The sequence below is a fragment of the Elgaria multicarinata genome, chromosome 12 (assembly GCF_023053635.1).
Source record: "Elgaria multicarinata webbii isolate HBS135686 ecotype San Diego chromosome 12, rElgMul1.1.pri, whole genome shotgun sequence".
Classification (NCBI taxonomy): domain Eukaryota; kingdom Metazoa; phylum Chordata; class Lepidosauria; order Squamata; family Anguidae; genus Elgaria; species Elgaria multicarinata.
In genome coordinates, this window is record NC_086182.1 from 23,298,019 (window position 1) to 23,318,513 (window position 20,495).

At 44.6% G+C, this 20,495-nt stretch overlaps 1 protein-coding gene across 1 annotated transcript in view; it reads right to left on the reverse strand.

The window, feature by feature from the left end:
• KIRREL3 (kirre like nephrin family adhesion molecule 3) overlaps positions 1 to 20,495 on the reverse strand; it is a 772,855-nt gene that overhangs the window by 131,477 nt on the left and 620,883 nt on the right. The window contains exon 7 of the mRNA XM_063139310.1: positions 14,959 to 15,064. Within this exon, the coding sequence (XP_062995380.1) occupies positions 14,959 to 15,064 (106 nt within the window). The remainder of the gene's footprint in view (positions 1 to 14,958; positions 15,065 to 20,495) is intronic.

The following is a 20,495-nucleotide window of genomic DNA, read 5'->3' on the forward strand; positions in this document are numbered from 1 at the left end:
CAATGAACTCATCATCCATCCAACCAACCCTCTAAAGTCTACACCAATTCTCCACATTCTGTCCGATTGTCCAGCACTACACTGCAGTGTGACCAAGAGATGAAATGCAGGGTGAGACTATGAAAATATTAGCTGGCTTGATTCTTAATGACTTGGGTCACTGCAGACCGGGAGAAAATTTAAGCCTCTGACCAGGGCCATCTCCATCTTCCAGCAAGGTGCCCCACCTTGCCAGCAGGATATGAGAAGTCACCTGCCTCTTCAAATTTCCCACAGTTCCTCATAGCGATGCTACAGTGGGTGCCTTGGGGTATTGTGGGAAGTTGAAAAAAAATGGTAGGTGGCTTCCCAGACCAGTGGAGACTGCTTGCTCCAATTTCAGTGGGGCCGTGAATCCATTCTGGGTTTCACTCGGAAGCAGCTGGAACATTAAAGGAGCATCCAAGGTGCTGAACCCTATCCCCCAAACATGTTCAGCACTTTGGATAGCTCCTTTGGATAGCTCCCTAGCCCTCACCACTGGCTACGGAAGGTGGGAGTTGTAGGCCCAAAAATGCAGCTGATTTGATAATATGTCAGACTAAAAACACTTGATACTTACAATTCTGTTGTGTGGAACAGCAGTCTTGAATTCCAAAACAGCTTTGCATGGGAAGGGCATTTAAAAATCAAAACCTGTTGCTTAGGGAAAGGTTGCAGAGGAAACAGCCTGGCTGAACAGTAAGTTTACCCCGGATTCTATCTCCCCCCCCCCCACACACAGCACCACATTGTGTGGAGGGAGGAAGCAGCAGCCAGGTACCTCTCCACCGTGCCTGGGTCCAGCTCCAGCTGAGAGCCCCCTCCCTCCTGCTACCAACTATCTCTGGAGAGGCCACCAGTGAGGGAGGAAGCAGCAGCCAGGCACCTCTCCACCGTGCCTGGGTCCAGCTCCAGCTGAGAGCCCCCTCCCTCCTGCTACCAACTATCTCTGGAGAGGCCACCAGTGAGGGAGGAAGCAGCAGCCAGGCACCTCTCCACCGTGCCTGGGTCCAGCTCCAGCTGAGAGCCCCCTCCCTCCTGCTGTCAACTGTAACTGCTGAACTTTACAACTAAGATTGTAGTGCCTGAATTTGCTTTCCTTTCCCCCCTCCTCCTCCTCCCTCCCAATCCCCTTTCCTTTTGTGTCACGTCTTTTAGATTGTAAGCCTCTGGGCAGGGACTGTCAAGAAATACTTTTGTAAGCCGCCGTGAGAGCCTTTTTTGGCTGAATGGCGGCATAAAAATCCTTAAATAAATAAAATAAATAAATAAATAAATTGTGTAGCAGGATGTATTTTCCTCCCACCCTGCTCCCATTCCCCCTGCCCTGGCATTTTAAAGGAAAGCACCCCCCCCCCCATTTTCTTAAAACAAACTCATTCAAAAGTGGCTTTTATTCGTTTCTCTTTGCCAACTCTTGTGCACAAAACATCATAAAACAACCTGAATCACAGGTGGTAGGTATGCTAACTGAGACCTGGGACTAGAACTGCAGCCATTCATGTCACATTCGGAAGCATCATTAACTTCAACAAAACGGGACAAGATGCTTGGCTGTGGTAGCAAGTCACATACCTGGGTGAGCCAAGTCATTTGTACAAGAGACAAATGGGCCCATTCTCTTCTTATAAAGAACTGGGGTCTGTTCTGGACTTCACATTCTTGGTCACACCTATTTGTTACCTCTACTGTATTTCCCTTGATAACGCCCTCTAAAATGCATGGCTGCCTTACAATGAGTGTAGCCATTCATCCATCTAGCCCTAGAAATAATCCAGGCTTCTGCAATCTGGTGTCTTCCAGATGTTTTGGACTTCAAGGTTCTACTCTGGTCTATTCAGAAGTAAACATGGTCAGCATGTTTACTCACAAGTAAGCAGGACAAGGCTCAGGAAGAAGCAGGACTGAATCACTCAAGGTTTCTTTCTTTCTTTTTCATCTTCAATTAGCTGCTGATCAAAGCTAAGAGCTTTTCCCTGCAGGGCAGAGGAGGTCGGGCCAAGCCAAGGCCCTGGGAGGATATAGCCCTGCTTCCTTCTGAGACTAGTTCTGCTTGTGAGTAGAAATGCAGCTCATGATTTCTTGATATTTGGGATGCTATGTGAAAGTACTGCTGAGTGATTCAGTCCTGCTTACTTCTGACTAGACATGCAGAGGTTGGCCCCAATTATTTGTGAGTAGATTGCTGATCATGCTTACTTCTGAGTAGGTGTGTTTCCTTTGATAAATTGGTAACTGTGGAGGGTTTTTTGCGGAGTTTTTTTTTTTTTTTTTGGAGAGTGGTGGTTGTTGTTCAGCCCTGGCCACTTTTGCATGTGATTCCACCCATGTTCATCTTTGACCCTACCCACCTACCCACTGCAAAGTGCCGACGAAGAGCATCTCCGAAATGGAATTTGTCTCTCAGGCTGAAAAAGGTTGGTCACCTTTGCATTAGGCTCTTCATTTTTTTTTTTAAAAAAAAATAGTACTATAGGGGGAAAAAAACACTTTCTTATACTGAATCTTGATATCGTATATAATTGTTCCAGCACCAAGGTGTTATACAATATTTTGGAAACTCTCAATAATACTTAAACTGTCTGATGGGAAAATTGGTTACATAGATATGCTATAATGTCAGACTGAACTAATTACAAAAATGGAGGCAGATTTATAATAATTATGTTTGAAATTGGATTGTATACATTGATTATTGGAAAAACAAACCACACACTTCAAATAAGATGATATGTTATCATCTGCATTTTGTAAATTAATATTAGATGTTTCTCTTGCATTAATAGAAAATGTTATAATCACCCAACAAATCACTTTGCCCTTCTTGCTTTCATGCACCTTTGGGCTACTAATTATGTAGTTTAGAAACATCCTCTGGGGATCGATTCAACCCATAAGAACATAAAAAGTGTCATGCTGAATCAGACCAAGGGTCCATCTAGTCCAGCACTCTGTTCACACAGTGGCCAACCAGCCATCGACCAGGGATGAACAAGCAGGACATGGTGCAACAGCACCCTCCCACCCATGTTCCCCCAGCAACTGGTGCGCACAGGCTTACTGCCTCGAATACTGGAGATAACCCATGGGATACTGAGGCCCAATCTAGCAGCATTATTTATTTATTTATTTATTACATTTTTATACCGTCCAATAGCCGAAACTCTCTGGGCGGTTCACAAGGCTTTTTTTTTTTTTTTTTTGGAAAATCCAAAAATCCTAGTACTTCCAAAATCCTAGTATTTGGAAATCAGATTGGCACTCTAAACTTTTATGCAGTTATACATGGTAAACAGTGCTTAAATTTCCAGAGGCCATGCCAGCCACATGGAAATACAATTCTTCACACTGTTTGTGAGCTTCAGTCTCACAGATGGGAGTAAAGCAAATGTACAGATTTCATATATATATATATATATATATATATATATATATATATATATGAATGAATGATGGAAGATACATTTTATGTGGTATGCAAGACTGTACAATACCATATAGCTTGATTGAGGCTGGGAACTGTGGATATCCTTCAGCATTCAATGTTATCATCCTCGGGACGCCTCTGTCCAAACAAACTCCTCCTTCCCCAACCTAACAGCCTAAGCAGGAGAGGATGCTACAGAAAGCCAAAACTACCTCCTTATCTGACACCAGCAGCTGTTTCACTCCCTTGGGCTTGCCTTCTGCAATAAGCAGTTTGTAATCCAAGGAGTGGAGGAGAGTGCTGAGCTTGGAGCAGAAAATGAATTTGTCCCTGGCTGATGTGAATCAACAGCACACAAATGGCGGCTCCATTCAGATGAAAAACCATGGAGATTAGCTCGCCACTGATAGCCGGGAGGCTCTACAGGCTACCGCGCTTCCCGGCTAGCTAGCAAACTAAGCTCCTGTTTCTCTCAGCGCTGACCATGCATGGATTAGCCGGATTATGATGGAGAACCTCTCTAGATATTTTTTTTTCATTTGCCGAGTGGTTCCTTCTTGATTTTATACAATCTCCTTATCTCCGATTGGACACCCCTCTCCCACCCTCTTTTTACTGCTTGTTCTTCACACAGCATCTCTTTCCAGAGAACTTTAATACATAAATAAATCAAACAACAACAAAAACAACCAAGGCCCAAAGTGGCCAGCTAGGTGTCCGGCTGCCCCCACCTTCTCTTCCTCTTGTACATTGCAAGGAGAGAGAAACTAACCAATTTGGAAGAATTCGTTGATGAATATGTCTGAATTGATGAGGACCCCTGCAAACATGTTTAGAGCAGAGCTAATATGGTTTAAGGCACAAGCCTATGTACACTTAGACAGAAAGAAGCCCTACAAGTTGTAGGGCATTTTTCTATTGAAACATGTATAGGATTGCACCTGCGGTGGTCAACAGATGGAGATGTGACAGTGACACATGCCTTGATTTTGTCCAGCATAGATTACTGTAATGCACTCTGTGTGGGGCTACCCTTGAAGGATGATTGGAAACTGCAGCTGCTGCAGCTGGAACGGTTGTGGGAACTTGGTGCTTGGATCGTCTACTCCTGTTCGACATTGGTTATATTGGCTGCTCCTTTGTCTCCAATCCCAATTTAAGATTCTGGTTTTGGCCTTTAATGCCTGAAATGGTTGGAAACACACTATCTGAGGGACATCCTATACCTGTATGAGCTTGCCCATCTGTGAAGATCAGTATAGGAGACCTTATTCCAGTGAGAGCTGTCGGACTGGCAAATACTACATATATGGCTTTCTCAGTGGTGGCCCCCCACCTTTGGAACTGCATGCCCAGGAATAGGGACAGGGAAGAAACTCATTGACTTTGCATTTGAATATAGATTTATCTAATATGTCCTCATCATTGCTGGCTTTTTAAAAAAAACTATCGAAGGACTGGTTGTCCCACAGATGGTCTAACCGAGACACACCCACACCCAATTCACAGATTAGTGCAGAAATAGAATGGAACAGAATTATGAGTAAATACAAGCGAAAGTTTCATGAGCCAGAAATAGACTGATTTATCCATCTCAATTCCTTCCCCTGCATCTATGAGAAAAGGAAAATACCTCTTCAAAGATTATATTTATTTACAGTATTTCTATAATGCTCTGTTGCTAAAACAGATTCTGGAGTGATGAACATAAGAAGTAAAAGGAAAAAAAGATAATAAAATAAAAATAAACCACCATTAAAATCGTTCTTTTAAAAATAGAATAAATGTTAAGTGCATTTTCAGGAGGCACCAAAAGCAGCACAGTGTTGGTGTCTGTCTGGCCTCCAGGAGTAGGGAATTTCCAAGAAAGGGGCCCACCGCACTAAAGTCTCCTCTCCTGGTGGACTCCAATCAGGCCATGGGTGCACGTGGAATCACCAGGAACATGTCCTCTGATGACCTCAGTGACCAGGCCGGTTGGTAAGGGAGAAGGCGCTCTCTCAGGTATCCTGGTTCGAAGTTGTTTAGGGCTTTGTACACTAATACCAGAACCTTAAACTTGGTCCAGTAGCGAATAGGTAGCTAGTGCAGTTCCGTCAGCAAAGGTGTTGCATGCTGAAAACCTTTTTAGCATATGTATGCCTAAACTAAACACCAAGGAAGTGTTTTTTCCCCCCTTCAGCATATTTGTCTCATAATCAAAGTTATGCACTTTTAATTGATCAATCAATTATTCAACTAACATTTGTACAATTAACTGAGTAAAGATTCCTGCACTCAAACCCTCCAAAGTGGTATTCAAATATTTTTACATTGATTCCCCCCCCCCCCCGGTGATTTCTGTTTCAATGTGAGCTCTGGTCTCTCACCGACAGGCTAAGTTTTCTGTGCACCGTCACTTGGCTACTTCCACCAAGCTGGATACACCCTTCTGCCTTCCCCTCCCTTTCCACCTCCTGGATTCTTAATAAATATGAAAACAGAGCTATTTGTATCTTTGACAGTAATTGACTCCTCAAATTAATAACTGTTCTTTGTAACTTGAAATGCAATTACTACTTTATTGCATGGAAGGTTAGATTTGCAGCCAGCAGGAATGGTTGCTACCCGCGGTAGAACCAGTGTCCTAATTAAGTCGTAAAATCCTAACAGGAGGTAGGTCATGATAGCCTGTCTCCAGCGGGGACAATATGCTGTTGTAGATCCCCTACAATATGTAAGCATAGATGACCGTGTGTGTGTGTGTGTGTTAGTGTAACATCAAGTTGGTGATGACGAAGAGCTGTTTTCACATCGGTGAGTGGAATATGAACGGCCTTTCAGCACATGGGATGAGTCACTTAGGGAGCAATCCTAGGGAGATAGTCATCACAGCCTCTGAACTATCCAAGGTGTCATGTCTAACCCTACTGCCCCTGTTTTGGGAGAAGGTGTTTCAGGTAATCAATCAGAATTAGATTCAGAACTAGAAGACGCAGAGCCAGACACTAGCTAGCCTGTACCAGTGGGGGAGGAAGCTCTCAAGAGCGATTCCCCAGCTGGAAATCAGCCCCCTCTAGAGCTTATTTCCTTAAGGCCAAATCTTATACACTCAGAGGGAAGTGAGTGTGCTTCCGGGGGTGAGTGTTCTGAAATTTTAACTGTTGCTAGGGTCCGCCGGAACCTGAAACGCATGGCGCGTAAAGAGGGCATGAGAAAGTCAGAGAGATTACGCCAGAACCTATCACCACAGCAGGTGCTCCAAGTTATGGGCATTTGAGAAGTAACTTCTTACTCTTCTTGCTTAGTTTGCATAGTCTTGCTGACTTTGCATAGTTTTGCCTAGGGGGTCGTTTCCAAGAGGTAGACTCTATTTAGGTAGAAGAGACATTTGCCTCCCATTGAAAGTAAAGTGTTCTGAGAGACACAACACAATGGATCCTCCTTGCCTTCGTGCTCTGGCCACCCTGCATATTTGGCTAGATTGGAGTGGGAGTAGGGAGGCCATGCAGAGCATAGGAACCTGTGTAAAGTGGCTTCCATGGTTTTCTGCCCTCCCCACCCCTGCTACTGGCCCCTTTCCCCTGTTTCTGCTCTCCATTTCTGAGTGCAGAGACGAGGAAGAACTGTCCTGGCTATGAGGAGCCTTTTATTAGGGTGACCATATTTGGGAAACCAAAAAAGAGGACACCTAGTGTGTGTACGGGGAAGCAGCTTTCTGAGTCCTGCAGAAAGTACGTTATTCCCCCGCCACCTTAAAGAACCCGATTGGAGTGGAGGAGGGGAAAGGATTTCATTCTGCACCACCACCATCCACTCCAATTGGGGCCTTTTCTATAATGTCCACGAATGACCCACTTTCCCCTTTAAGACCTCAATTGGAGCTCGGGGTGGGGGAATGACGTGCCTCAAGAAAGCATGTCACTCCCTCCTGCCATGCTAATGGCAGCCTTAAAGGGGAAGGTGTGTCATTCCAGGACATTATTGAAAATTATAGAAAATCCCCCCTGACACCATGGAAAGAACAAAAACCAGGACAAATCCGGGGAAATCCTGACAGTTGGTCACCCTACTTTTATGGCTGCCGTAGTTTTCAGCCTTAGATCTATGAAATGATAGAGCCCCGTCTTCATTTAAAATGGCGGCTCTCGCCAGACTGGTTGGTTGAGTCTCACAGGCAGGCAGGGGCAGAAGCTCTCCATCACTCCAAGAGAGGCTCAGAGTGTGGCAACGAGGGACAGGGCCTTTTCGGTGGTGGCCCCCAGAGTCTGGAACGATCTCCCTGATGGGGCTTGCCTGGCGCCAATGCTGCTATCTTTCTGCCGCCAGGTTAAGACTTTCCTCTTTGCCCAGGCATATGGCAGCACATCTTAATCACCCACATGTTTAGTTTTTAAATGGTTTTTAATGCTTTATGTGTGTATGTTCTGTGTTTTAAAATTTTAAAATTTGTATACTTGTTTTTATCTCAATTTTAGAATTTCTGTAAACCGCCCAGAGAGCTCTGGCTATGGGGGCGGTATATAAGTGAAATAAATAAATAAATAAATAAATAAATAAATAAATAAATAAATCACACCACATGAGGCTGAAGTGGCCCAAAGTGCTTTGGACCTCCTCGGCTCGAACTGGTCCCAATCTGGATTCAGAGTGAAGCGGAGTTGGAGATTGGGCCTGAAGGGATTCACAACCCTTTTTACTACTGCTTAATCTGCCTTTGTTGAGTCTTTTTTTTTTTTTTTAGTGAGCTGCAGAAGTATTTACTTTTTCTTGTAAAGAATTAATATTATTTTGTATATTAGCCTTCTGCCTTCCAGATGTTTTGGACTACAACTCCAGGCATTCCTGACTACTGGCCATACTGGCTGGGGATGATGGGAGTTAAAGTCCAAAGGATTTGGAGGGTACTGATAATTTTTGGGGCGCAATCCACATACCACATTCATAGTGTTATATCCTGCTTTTTATTCCATGTTTGTAATGATTTGACCCAATGCGTAGATCTGGCCCTGGTTTTGCTTTCACATCTGTGGTTTTAACAAAGCTACCAAAAGGCATGCATAACTATGCAGAACTTTGTGTTTTTAGTTTTCTTTTACATGAAGGTGGGGTGGATTAAATTTGTGCTTCGCCTCACATTTCTTGTCCATATTCTTTCCACGCAACCTGTGCATACTTATCTAACGACAGAGACTTGAGAAAGTTATAATAGTACTGCACTGCAGGCCAGTATACTCTAGTGTGGATTATGAGGCACAGCAGGCCTCAAATCTCAAATCTCCTTGAGCCACTGTAGCTGCTTGTCAGAGGGAGGAACTGCAAGTAGTTCAAGCAGGGGCATCATCATTGCATCCCAGAATCCTCCTGGTTCTGGGAAGATGGCCCATCCTGCACCATTTCCTGGTATCAGTCTCCTAAGTCTACAGGTTCTACGTCAATATGGGTGCTCGTTCCTGAGCAAGGTCATACCTTTGGCACCCATCTGCCTGCCACCATCTCTGTTACTGCTCTGTTGTCCCTAACACCTACAAGGGTAACTGAAAGGCGACAAACTAAATATCAAGTCGTTGCCCCCAGTAAAAGTTCACAGGAAAGTTATCCCCTCTGGCAACTCCTGCAGCTGGAGGACTTTTTATGACACACTTTTTTTTCTCTGGGCTGCAGCAACAAGATTTAAATTGCACAGCTTGTGAATGCGGCTCTGTAACAAGCCCCGACCTTTGGAGTTAATGCTCTGATGCACTTGGATAAACTCAAATTAAGAACCTCAACCCCATGCAGACGTAAAGCACAAACTCTGTCTGGGACGTTGCCGCATGGCAAACAGCAGGGCACGGAGGGGAAGGCTGGAATGCATGGCTACCAATGTTGTTTAAAAGGAAATGACTGAGAGTGCTTCAAGAGGAACGAGTCATTATCAGCTGATGCTATGAGCAACTGGGCAGGCTTTGCTTTCTCCCTAGGCCACACTTACCAAAATATGAATTATTTCAAGGGAATCATAGAATACTAGAGTTGGAAGGGGCCTATAAAGCCATCGAGTCCAACCCCCTGCTCAATGCAGGAATCCACCCTAAAGCATACCTGACAGATGGTTGTCCAGCTGCCTCTTGAAGGCCTCTAGCCCACAACCTCCCTAGGTCATTGGTTCCATTGTCGTACTGCTCTAACAGTCAGGAAGTTTTTTCCCTGATGTCCAGCTGGAATCTGGCTTCCTGTAACTTGAGCCCATTATTCTGTGACCTGCACTCTGGGATGACCAAGAAGGGATTCTGGCCATCTTGTCTCAGTGACATCATCCTTGACTGGGAATTGATGGAACTGGCCATTTCAGTTATTCATTTTTTGAACCTTAATTTTGGGTCATTCTAAACTGTGATTTTTTAAAAAACAAAGTTTGAATGAAAAATTCTATGCCTTTCTCCTAATACATGCATTTTTCACTAATGTACACATTTCAGTGTACATCTTTCCCTAATATATGTACTGTTTGATTGGAGAATTCCACTGGAAAATGCAGAGATGTTCTGACTGAAACCCAGAGCAGAGTCATTGCCCACTGTGCAGAATTGGGGATGCCTTTTCTTTTCTTTTCTTTTCTTTTCTTTCTGACAGGGTCCTTATCTTTAACAGGCACATGGCAGACAGGTACAACACCGTCCTCGCCATGGGAATAACTGTGTACCTATTGAATTTGCTCCGTCCAGTTGGATGAGAATTTTGTTTCTGTTCACATTTGTGAAGAATTTTTCACAATCCAAAAAGTTCATCGTAATGAGGAAGAAAGGAACTTGGGTTTAAAATATTCAATTACAGGATAAAGTGAAACTGAAGGATTCCCCCATCCCTGTTGATACTCCCTCTGCTGATTCTTCATTAGGGATGTTCGGGCACTGGGAAATCCGCCCCCTTTGGTGATCAATGGATTTCCTAGGAGGTGAGCCATGGGCTCTTGCCGGAATTCTCAGACTCTCCTGTTATTGTGGGCAAGTCTCCTTTCTCCAGCAGGGAGAAGGGAGACTTGCAGACCACAACAGCTGGTGCTGGACTACCCCATCTCCTCTTCTTCATGCTGCCGCTGCCAGCTGTTGTTGGCTGCTCTGCACAAGTCTCTCACTTGAGGGAGTTATGCAGATCAGCCTGTGGGTGACAACGGTGACAACAGCAAAAAGAGATGGTGGGAAAGTCCAGCAGGGAGAAGGGAGACTTGCACAGAATGACTGGCAGCAGGTCAGTCTAGCACTGCTGTCATGCCTATCCTGCTGCTACAACCACTGAGCAACTGTGCCTCCCTCTGCTGGGCACTCGGTGGAGGTGACAGGGTGGGAGCCAGGAGAAAAACACCGTGGTGCTTCCCTCTTAGTTCCCATCCTGCCACTGAGCGCAACCCCTCAGGCCTTGACACTCTCCTTGCTGGTGTCAGCGGCAATGGCAAGGAGAGTCAGAGGGGTTCAGCTGGTGGCAGAAGTCCACATGCTAGCTTAACTCCCACTGATTGAGCCAAGAGTCTGGAGGGCTGAGCTGGCCAAAGCTCAGTGGGTCCAGCCCCCTGTATGGATTCCTCTGACATCCCTATACTCCCTCTGAACATGGGGGTCATATTTAGCCTTGATGATCAAGAGACTTTAGCATAGATCCATCCGCCTAACATGCATTGTACTGACAGGGCTGTCCTGGAGTAACAGCGTATATAAGAACATTTTAGTTATAGTACTTCTAAACACCACATAACTCAAATTAGTCAAGGCAGTTGGCAGATTCACTGGCTAAATTCAGTCCATCTATCATATCCATATATCTACAAGATGGAACGATCTTGTTATGCTACAACAGAGATCCATGCGGCAATGCTGAATGCCCCCGCCCCACACTCATTCACTTAGCGCATATGAAGACATATGCTGATGTTCCTGTGATAAGATAGGCTTTTGTTATTTAGAAGTCCCTGCTTAAGAGCTGGAAGGAAACATTTGCTCATTACATAGATATTGGCTTGATTTACACATAACACATAATGTTTTATTTAACCCATGATTAACCCATGGTTGCCCAATCCAGGGTTTGCCTGGGCAACAATAGAATTTACCATGGATTGTTTTCTCAATCCCTGGGTTCCGTTTCCCCCCCTCCTCCTACACATGCACGTATTCCAAACGTGGCAGTGTAGTAGCAGCATGTAGAATAGTTTTTCTTTTCTTTTTGTTTTATCGCCTCTGTAGCTGAGCAAAACAACCCATGAGCAACCCACAGTTCTGGGTTCACATGTAACAACAAACCATAGTTTAAATAACCCAGAGTACACAAATCAACAACAAACCAGGGTTTGTTAATGTAGCTAGGATCACACATCATGACAACCTAGAGCTCAACAAACCATGGGTTAACGTTTTGTGTGAACTAGGTCATTGTATGGAAGTTATTTCGCAGTACTCTTATGGCTACCAAGACTCTGAGGCCAACATCTCTGGCAAGCTTTAGCTGTATTACAGTAATCTAAGCACTCGTCATTTTCTACTATGTCTCCATAGATGCTTTATGTACTATGCTCTCCATTTTATCTGTCTCTGGAAGCTGGTTCTTCCATTATTTCTAATACGACTGATCATGAGGACCAGAAGTCAAAGCATATGCTCCATATTCATAAGTGCTCCAAAACAGAGAACTCCAGAGGTGCTAAACAAGGGCTGTTCATGCTGACTCTTGCCTAGGCAAGGCGCATGATGTACAGAATCATGCTACTAAGCTGCTGCTCATGAAGCATGTGCTTTGAGGATCACCACTACATGACAAGGGATTCCATTCCATCAAAGAAAACAAGACACTCTGCCCACTTCTGGCCTCCCAGACTTCTCATTATATAAATGTAGTCCAGTCTTCCCCAACTTGGTGCCCTTCAGATGTTTCGGACAAGAACTCCCATAATTACTGCCCATTGGCCATGCTAGTTGGGGCTGATAGGAGTTGTAGTCCAAAGCATCTAGAGGGCACGGGTTTGGGGGAGGCTGATGTAGATACTCAGAATCATAGAATTGGGGTGTGTGAAATATAGGAGCAGCTGCTTTTGCCTGAAGAGGAGGGCAAGAGCTGCTTACAATGGTGAGGGAGTCAATGCAAGGCTTGGCTCCATTCCAAAAAGCATCATGCTGGGATGGGGAAATCTTTGCAAAACAGCGGTTCCTCCTCATCAGCACAGGGCCAGAGCAGATGAGCAGTCAGCAAGCCCATCCGTGATCAATCTCTCCATTTCTCTGAATGGGCGATAAATTGTTCATGCACAGGGGGGCATTTGGACAATCCATTCTCACCTGTACAGGTGGGGCTGAAGAACTTGGGGATGGGTTGGGCAGGGAGGAGCTGTGTACACTCACTCCCTTCTGCATGTTGGGCCAGATCAGGGACCAAGTATTGTCTGAACAGTACTGAGCAGGTGCTCATTGTAACTTGAGAATCAGCTCTTAATACGAAGCTACTGCAGAGCTATGAACCCAGAACTCCCAGGTTGATGATTGCCTCCGAGAAGGTGCACCCGCCACCCTGCAATTGTTAGAAGCAGCACAGAAAGTTGTAATCAAAGGAAGCTAATGAAGTTGTCTATTTCGGAATGTAAAAGACGCTACAGAGAAAATGCAATAAAAAGCCAAGCTCCCTCCATAATAGAATGCTCATTCAGAACTGCGCGTTCTGTTCGCGGCGTCCCCGAGCAGATGGTTCCGCTAGCTCACTGCCAGGGCTCTCTAAACAGCCGCCACATGCTGGATCGAGAAGTAGCTGCCGTGCATGTAACAGTGGCAGCTTCGACAAAAATGCACAGACGGCTGCAATGCTGAGACAATTGGAGCCCCATTACCGTATAACAACATCATCAAGGCAAAGAATTTCCTCTGCAGCACTTGGCAGGCCCGTCGCTGGCTTCATCTGCTCTTCCTGGGAATGGGATTGAGAAGTCTGGGGAGGTCCATTGCATTCTGGTTGGGGGCAGTGTTGCTTCCGTACCCCAGCAATTCAATTGCCGTAGCAAAGGACGGATGGGCTGCTATTGAGTTCACACAAGTTCAGAACTGTCTTGATAATGCAGCAACAAACAGAATGACTGCATACTAACAGGGACAGTCCCAACAGAGCACCTTAAAGTTGGTTGTTTCAAGAGAAGCAGTGTCAGAAGTTGCTGGGGCTTAGAACCGGTGGGGAGGGGGAACCCAGTAGAGGCTGGTGGCTTTGATTTTGGTGGAGCTGTGAATCCATTCCGGGTTTCAGAACAAGCCAGACCTCTAAAGGAGCTATCAAAGGCACTGCACCTATTTTGGGATAGGGATCAGAACCTTGGATAACTCCTTTAGAGTTCTGTGTGGTTTTGTTTTCAATTTTCAGTGTATTTGTAACATTTATGTACTGCTGAATATAATACAATATCTCAGCAGTTCACAACATTAAAATACCATATTAAAACACTTCCAACTACAAGAAGCAGTAAAATGCAGCAGTAAAATGGGGTGTCTTAATTAATTTAATTTTGACCGAAACGTGGAATGGATTCACACTCCCAGCAAAATAGGAGCCACCAGCTTCCACTGCTGGAACCCATGCTCTGTGCGGCACTGTGTTGTGTGGTCAGTGGAGTCATTGGGGGCTACGGGTTGGAACATCCCCTTGGTAGCAAAGGGTTCCTTGGCTCTGGAGTGTCTCTCTCTATCCACAGGCTTACTGGTTGGACTAGGACACGGCAATCCTTCCTTGCTCTGATACAACGCCCCTGTTCTTAAGTCTGGTTCCTAGCTTCTGCATTTTGCTTGATGGTGACCTAGGACTCAGCTTTGGCAGACCACATTTGCATGTTTTGAGCCTCCTCTCCACAGCTTTTGCTCCTACCCAAGAGAGACATGTGCATATCCCGCATGGGAAGCTGCATTTTATGTTCTCATGTTATCCAGCCATTTTTGGACTACACGAGAAATATGAAAGGGAGCCCATTTTACTCATTTTATCCCTCTCTTACTGCTTTCCTGGAACATCTAAAGCAGCCCTAAGATGGGGCTCAGTTCTCCTTCTGAACAACCCCCCTGAAACCCCCATTTGGTTTTATTTTGGAACTGTCTATGGCATGGCATCTACCCAGCAACACCACCTTATCGTACCAAATCCCTTATGTTTTCCATCACCAATCTCTTCAGGCAGCAACACTTTCTGGGAAGACTGAAGCACTTCTGCTTCAAAGCTTGTGTTTAGGACAAGTGTTCTATCTATGCAATGACTGAGCCAGCCCTAGTTACTAAGCCATTAGCTAATAGAAATAACTCAACATGTTCAGTCAACAAAAGCACTACCAAACTATTCATTTGTGGTGGGCAGCCTAAAGCATATACACAGGCAGATACATCGCTGTTTTGAATTGATTGTATTACATTTTGAATTGATTCATATGGATTTTATTTGTGTTGTCCACCTCCTTGTGAGCCACTGGCTACAGGAATAAATAGCAGAAACAAATGAACAAAACAAATAATTCAGGGACAATCCCTTCCAGAAGATCTTACCTGTATTGGGTGACTGCAGGGTTGGCCTTAGCAGAGCAGTGAAACTTTACAGTGTTGTCCTCAAGGACAGGCTGAGGTTCTACTGACAGATTGACGAGAGGCGGATCTGTAAAGAGACAACAGCCAATCTGTTAGCTATCACACCTCTGTGTGTGGAATCTTATCTTTCCACAGTGTGGCTTCCATATGGTGTTTGGTTGCTATGATGGATGGTTGTTCATGAACTAACCAGCACACCTATTTGACCTCAGAGTGCTAAAAGTCTGGTATTTCCCCATGTGAAATCTCTTTTTGTGACCGGATGATGGCTTTAAGGGCTGAGCAATTATTTCTTTTTCTCCAATGTCTTTCCTGAGTGACTTTGGGAAGGTCATTTTGCCGCTGTGTTCCTCTGTCTATCGATATACTTTTGTCTATACACAAAAAGTTCTGTTGACCCAAAGAGTTAACTCAGCAGGCTGAAAATTGTACCAGTTTCTCTTTGTCATGTTAAAGCTGAACTACACACATATCAGAGAGCTTCGGCTATTGGGCGGTATATAAATGCAATGAATAAATAAATAGTAAATAAATAGTCCCTGGTTAGGCCTCATCTAGAGTATTGAATTCAGTTCTGGGCACCACAATTCAAGAAGGACGCAGACAAGCTGGAGCGTGTTCAGAGGAGGGCAACCAGGTTGATCAGGGGTCTGGAAACAAAGCCCTGTGAAGAGAGACTGAAAGAACTGGGCATGTTTAGCCTGGAGAAGAGAAGATTGAGGGGAGACAGGATAGCACACTTCAAATACTTAAAAAGTTGTCACACAGAGGAGGGCCAGGATCTCTTCTTGATCATCCCAGAGTGCAGGACACGGAATAACAGGCTCAAGTTACAGGAAGCCAGATTCCAGCTGGACATCAGGAAAAACTTCCTGACTGTTAGAGCAGTACAATGGAACCAGTTACCTAGGGAGGTTGTGGTCTCTCCCACACTAGAGGCATTCAAGAGGCAGCTGGACAACTATCTGTTAGGTATGCTTCAGGGTGAATTCCTGCATCGAGCAGGGGGTTGGACTCGATGGCCTTATAGGCCCCTTCCAACTCTACTATTCTATGATTCTATATCAGAATCACGTGGCACCATTTTTCCTGGACTGTAGAACATGAGAACCCTGAAGGAGAAACGCATGCAGTAACTTGAAAAAATGTTCAAGTTTTAAAATTTCATTATAGGATTTTGAAAGCCACTTTTATTTAGTTTCTTCACCTTTCAGTCACGTTGGCATTCATATTTTCCCCCACTTTCATTATGGTCACCTGTGTTCTTCCGCTTATGCCCTTACCCTTGTTATTTCTCATCTAAACGTTTTGAAATGTACGCAATCTGCTACTTGACCAAGACCAGATCTACACCAAGCAGGATATCACACTTTGAAAGTAGTTTGAAAACAGTACATGGAATGTGTCATGGGTGCCAACAGTTGTCAGTGCACTTCAATACCATTCAAAAGCAGTGCTGCAGATCCTGCCCAGGGCATTTGACCTGCCAAATTTCAGAGAGATTGATTAAAGAGATCCCACCATCATATTGACAACTGAATGAAGAGTGACATCCTAGTAGCTTCTCATTACTTTCAGTGGAGACCCATCATTTTTAAAATGCATTTTTAAAATTGCATTTTATTTTTAAGTGCACATTTTTCAAACATGAAAGCAAGTTCAGGAATCTGCAAACATTTTAGGACAACGTGTGCTCCTATACGGGGTTGCAAATGAGGCATTTTTGAGTGACTAGCAAACTGAAATGAAATTCTCGTACATACACTTTTCAGACAAGAACACTATGTTTCAGACAGTTTGGACAAGGGGGTCCCACTTCAGAAGAACATTTAAAAAGGCACAGATCTTCCAAGTGTCTTCCCTTCTGACAGAAAAGTTTACATATGTTGAAAGTATGACAGCTCTCATTTACACTTTAGTTTTGTACAGAGTGTACCTCATAACATAAGAACATAAGAAGTGCCATGCTGGATCAGACTGAGGGTCCATCTAGTCCATCACTCTGCTCACACAGTGGTTGACCAGCTGTTGACCAGGGACCAACAAAGCAGGACATGGTGCAATAGCAGCCTCCCACCCATGTTCCCCAGCAACTAGTGTATAAGGTAGGGGTGTGCACGGACCCCCCGCTCCGCTTCACTTGCAGATCCGCCATTTTTCGGATCGGGCCGCTCCGCCCCGCCCCCGCCCCACCCACTTCCGCTCCGCTCCGCTCGGAGCTCCAGATCCGGATCTGGAGCTCCGTTTCCCCCCCCCCCCCATAGGCTTGCATTGAAAGCTAAAAAATTATACAACTTTTTTTGGTTCAAGTTAGAAACCTCACGTTTGGCACCATGACACCTCATGGGGGTATACACACGCACGCCAAGTTTCAAAGCAATCCCATCATCCCCTGATTTTTGGGGAATTTATGAAAATTCAACACCCCTTTCCATAGCTCCGTCAATTTTGCACGTTAAAAAAAAACCTCAAACTCACCACCATGACAGCTTATCCAGGGATACATACGCACGCCGAGACTCAAGGCAGTCCCATCATCCCCTGTTTTTTGGCGGGGCTTAAACCTGCAAAATTTGGAACTTCCAAAACTCCAAGTGAGTGCAGGAAGGACTTCTCCCCTGAGTCAAAGCCACACACACACAACATCCCTGCGAGGTGGGCAGGGGAGGAGGGAGGGAAGGCAGGCAGGCATGCAGCTGGCATTTCTGCAGGCATAAGGAAGTGAGCCAAGGATAAGCCAGTAATGCATATAAAATGGAATAAATCAATAAATAAACAAAGGAGGGGTGGAATTAAAAGCAGCAGTGTTGCTCAATAAACAGCAAGAAGAATTTTTTAAAAAAGGCTATATCTGTCTTTTACCAGCAATAGGGGGATGTGCCCGGGGGAGGGGGAAGCAGCTGCCAGTTCAACTCAAGACAGCCACCAACAGCTCTGAGATTAAGAAGTAAACGCTCACTTCAACTCATAACAGGCATCGCTCCACCACTAAGAAGTAAACGCTCACTTCGACTCATAATAGGCATTGCTCCACCGTTTTACTCTCTTTGGAAGGCTCTAATGGCCTTCCAGTGCAGGAGAGAGTGGGGGCACGTCCACAATGAGATGCCCTAGGGGAGCTCATCCCCTTGCACCACATCTTTTCAGTTGTTCCCCAAAGTTAGGGTGGGTAGCAGTGCTGTGTTTCTATCTCTTATTCTTGGCTTAGTATATGATTTCAGGTTGTGTTTGTGCATTTGGTGGGGCTACTGTTTTAAAAAACACTGGGAAAAGCCCGTTCAGATGAAGAAAGAGAAGTTTCCCAGAATCCCAAGTTACCCGTTTTGCCTATGCCCTCCTCTAACTTTGGGATCATGTGATAATGACCGGGAGCTGACTCTGCCCCTCAGCCCTTTGAAAAAGGTATTTTTCCCGCTGATTTTTTAAAAAATTCTAGCGCGCGACCCGCACGACGCAGAAAGTTGAGAGTAGTCTCAAAATGACCCTCATCCACGACTCTCTGTGCACAAGAATTTTCAGAACGATAGCTTAAAAACCAACCCAGTTATGCCCGAGTCTTTCCCTCAATGCAATCCTATGGGCGAAAAGCCAAAAACGCCGTTTGAGCCGCGCGGTTGACCCGATTTTCAAAAAAATATAGCACGCGACCCGCACGACGCAGAGAGGTGAGAGTGGTCTCAAAATGACCCCCATCCACGACTCTCTGAGCACAAGAATTTCCAGAACGATAGCTTCAAAAAGAACGTAGTTATCTGCGATTATTTGCCGCAATGCAATCCTATGGCGAAATGTTTTCAAGATGGCGACCGGAGCGCTCCGCCTGAACTAGGAGCTCTGAAAAATGGTCGCTTCTCTTCGCCTTGCTTCTAGGGGTCTGCGGTCCGCTCCTACCCCGCCTCTGGGTAAGGCGGAGCAGGCCAATTCGCTACTGCTTCTACGCTCCTAATCGGAGCGGATCACACCCCTAGTATAAGGCTTACTGCCTCTGATACTGGAGGTTGCAGTTAGCCATCAGGACTAGTAGCAATTGATAGCTTTGTCCTCCAAGAATTTATTCAACTCCCTTTTAAAGCCATCCAAATTGATGGCCATCACTACATCTTATGGTAGTGAATTCCATAATTTAACTATGTGCTGTGAGAAGCACAAAATGGTAGCAAAAAAAAAAAAAAAAAAAAAAAAAAAAAATTCCCATCAGGTGTTATTGCTGCTATTCAGTTTTGGTGGCAGCAGCTCAGAATCTCCCCTCAACTTTATACACATGGAAGCCTGTTTCATATCAATACTTCATATCAATACCTGGATTATCCAAGAATGTACTCTGTGCTACACATTTAAAGAGGGACTATCCAGTTCTTTATGATCCCTTGGAGAACCAGAAATGGGAAGCATGATAAAGGAAACCTCGCTTGCGGCCAGGTTATCTGGAGGAATGCCTCCTCCCATATGTACCTGCCTGCACCTAAAATCATCTTCAGGGGTCCTTCTTTGTGAGCCCCTGCCAAAGGAAGAGAGACAGGTGGCTCCCAGGAGGAGGACCTTCTCTGCTGTAGTACCCCAGCTTGGAATGATCTCCATAGAGACATTCACCTGGCACCTATGTTATACTCTTTTCGACGCCTTTTTATTTCCCCTGTATTTTAGCCATTTACTATCCTAGTCTTTTAACTCTGCTGTTTTAAATCTGCATTTTAAATGTCTGCATTGCTGTTCAGCTTTATTCTGGTTGTGCTTTTATATTGTACTTTTGCATTGTGTTTCTGTATTGCTGTTTGTTTTATACTTCGAATTGTATTTGATGGTTTTATCTTTTGTGAACTGTCCAGACAGCTTTGGCTATTGGGTGGTATAGAAATGCAATAAATAAAAATAAATAAATAAACAAACAAACAATCCTATGAAAATCCTATAACATATGTGGGTGGGGTGCATGTACACATTGGAGAAAATGTATCAAAAGTCTGTGGCTATTTATTTGTGGTGTGTATTACAAAGTTACAGCAAAAATGGGCTTTGGCTATTGGAAGATATAGAAATGGATGGATGGATGGATGAATACTGTCCAGGAGCAGACTACATGTGTTCTCTGTCATGGGAGCCAATTCGAGGGCTGAAGACAGATAACCATTTATCAAATTGTAAACTACACTCATTTGTAACGTGCTACAATATGGTAAGGAGAATTTGAATACACATGTACACCCCACTGGAAATCTCTCTCTCTCTCTCTCTCTCTCTCTCTCTCTCTCTCTCTCTCTCTGTGTGTGTGTGTGTGTGTGTGTATAATTCTTCTTGCCACTTGCCAGGGTATTACAGAGGCCTGGTTTACACAGATAGCAGATGAGATGATAAAATGATTCCTGGACCGTACTACAACAGATGTCACCTGGGAAATGACATGAAGCTTCTCCATATAAAAAAGGCTTCCTGTACTTAGAAAACTAGATATGAAGGAGCAGAATTCTAGCCTAACCTTCTTATTACTCTGTTAAGGTTAT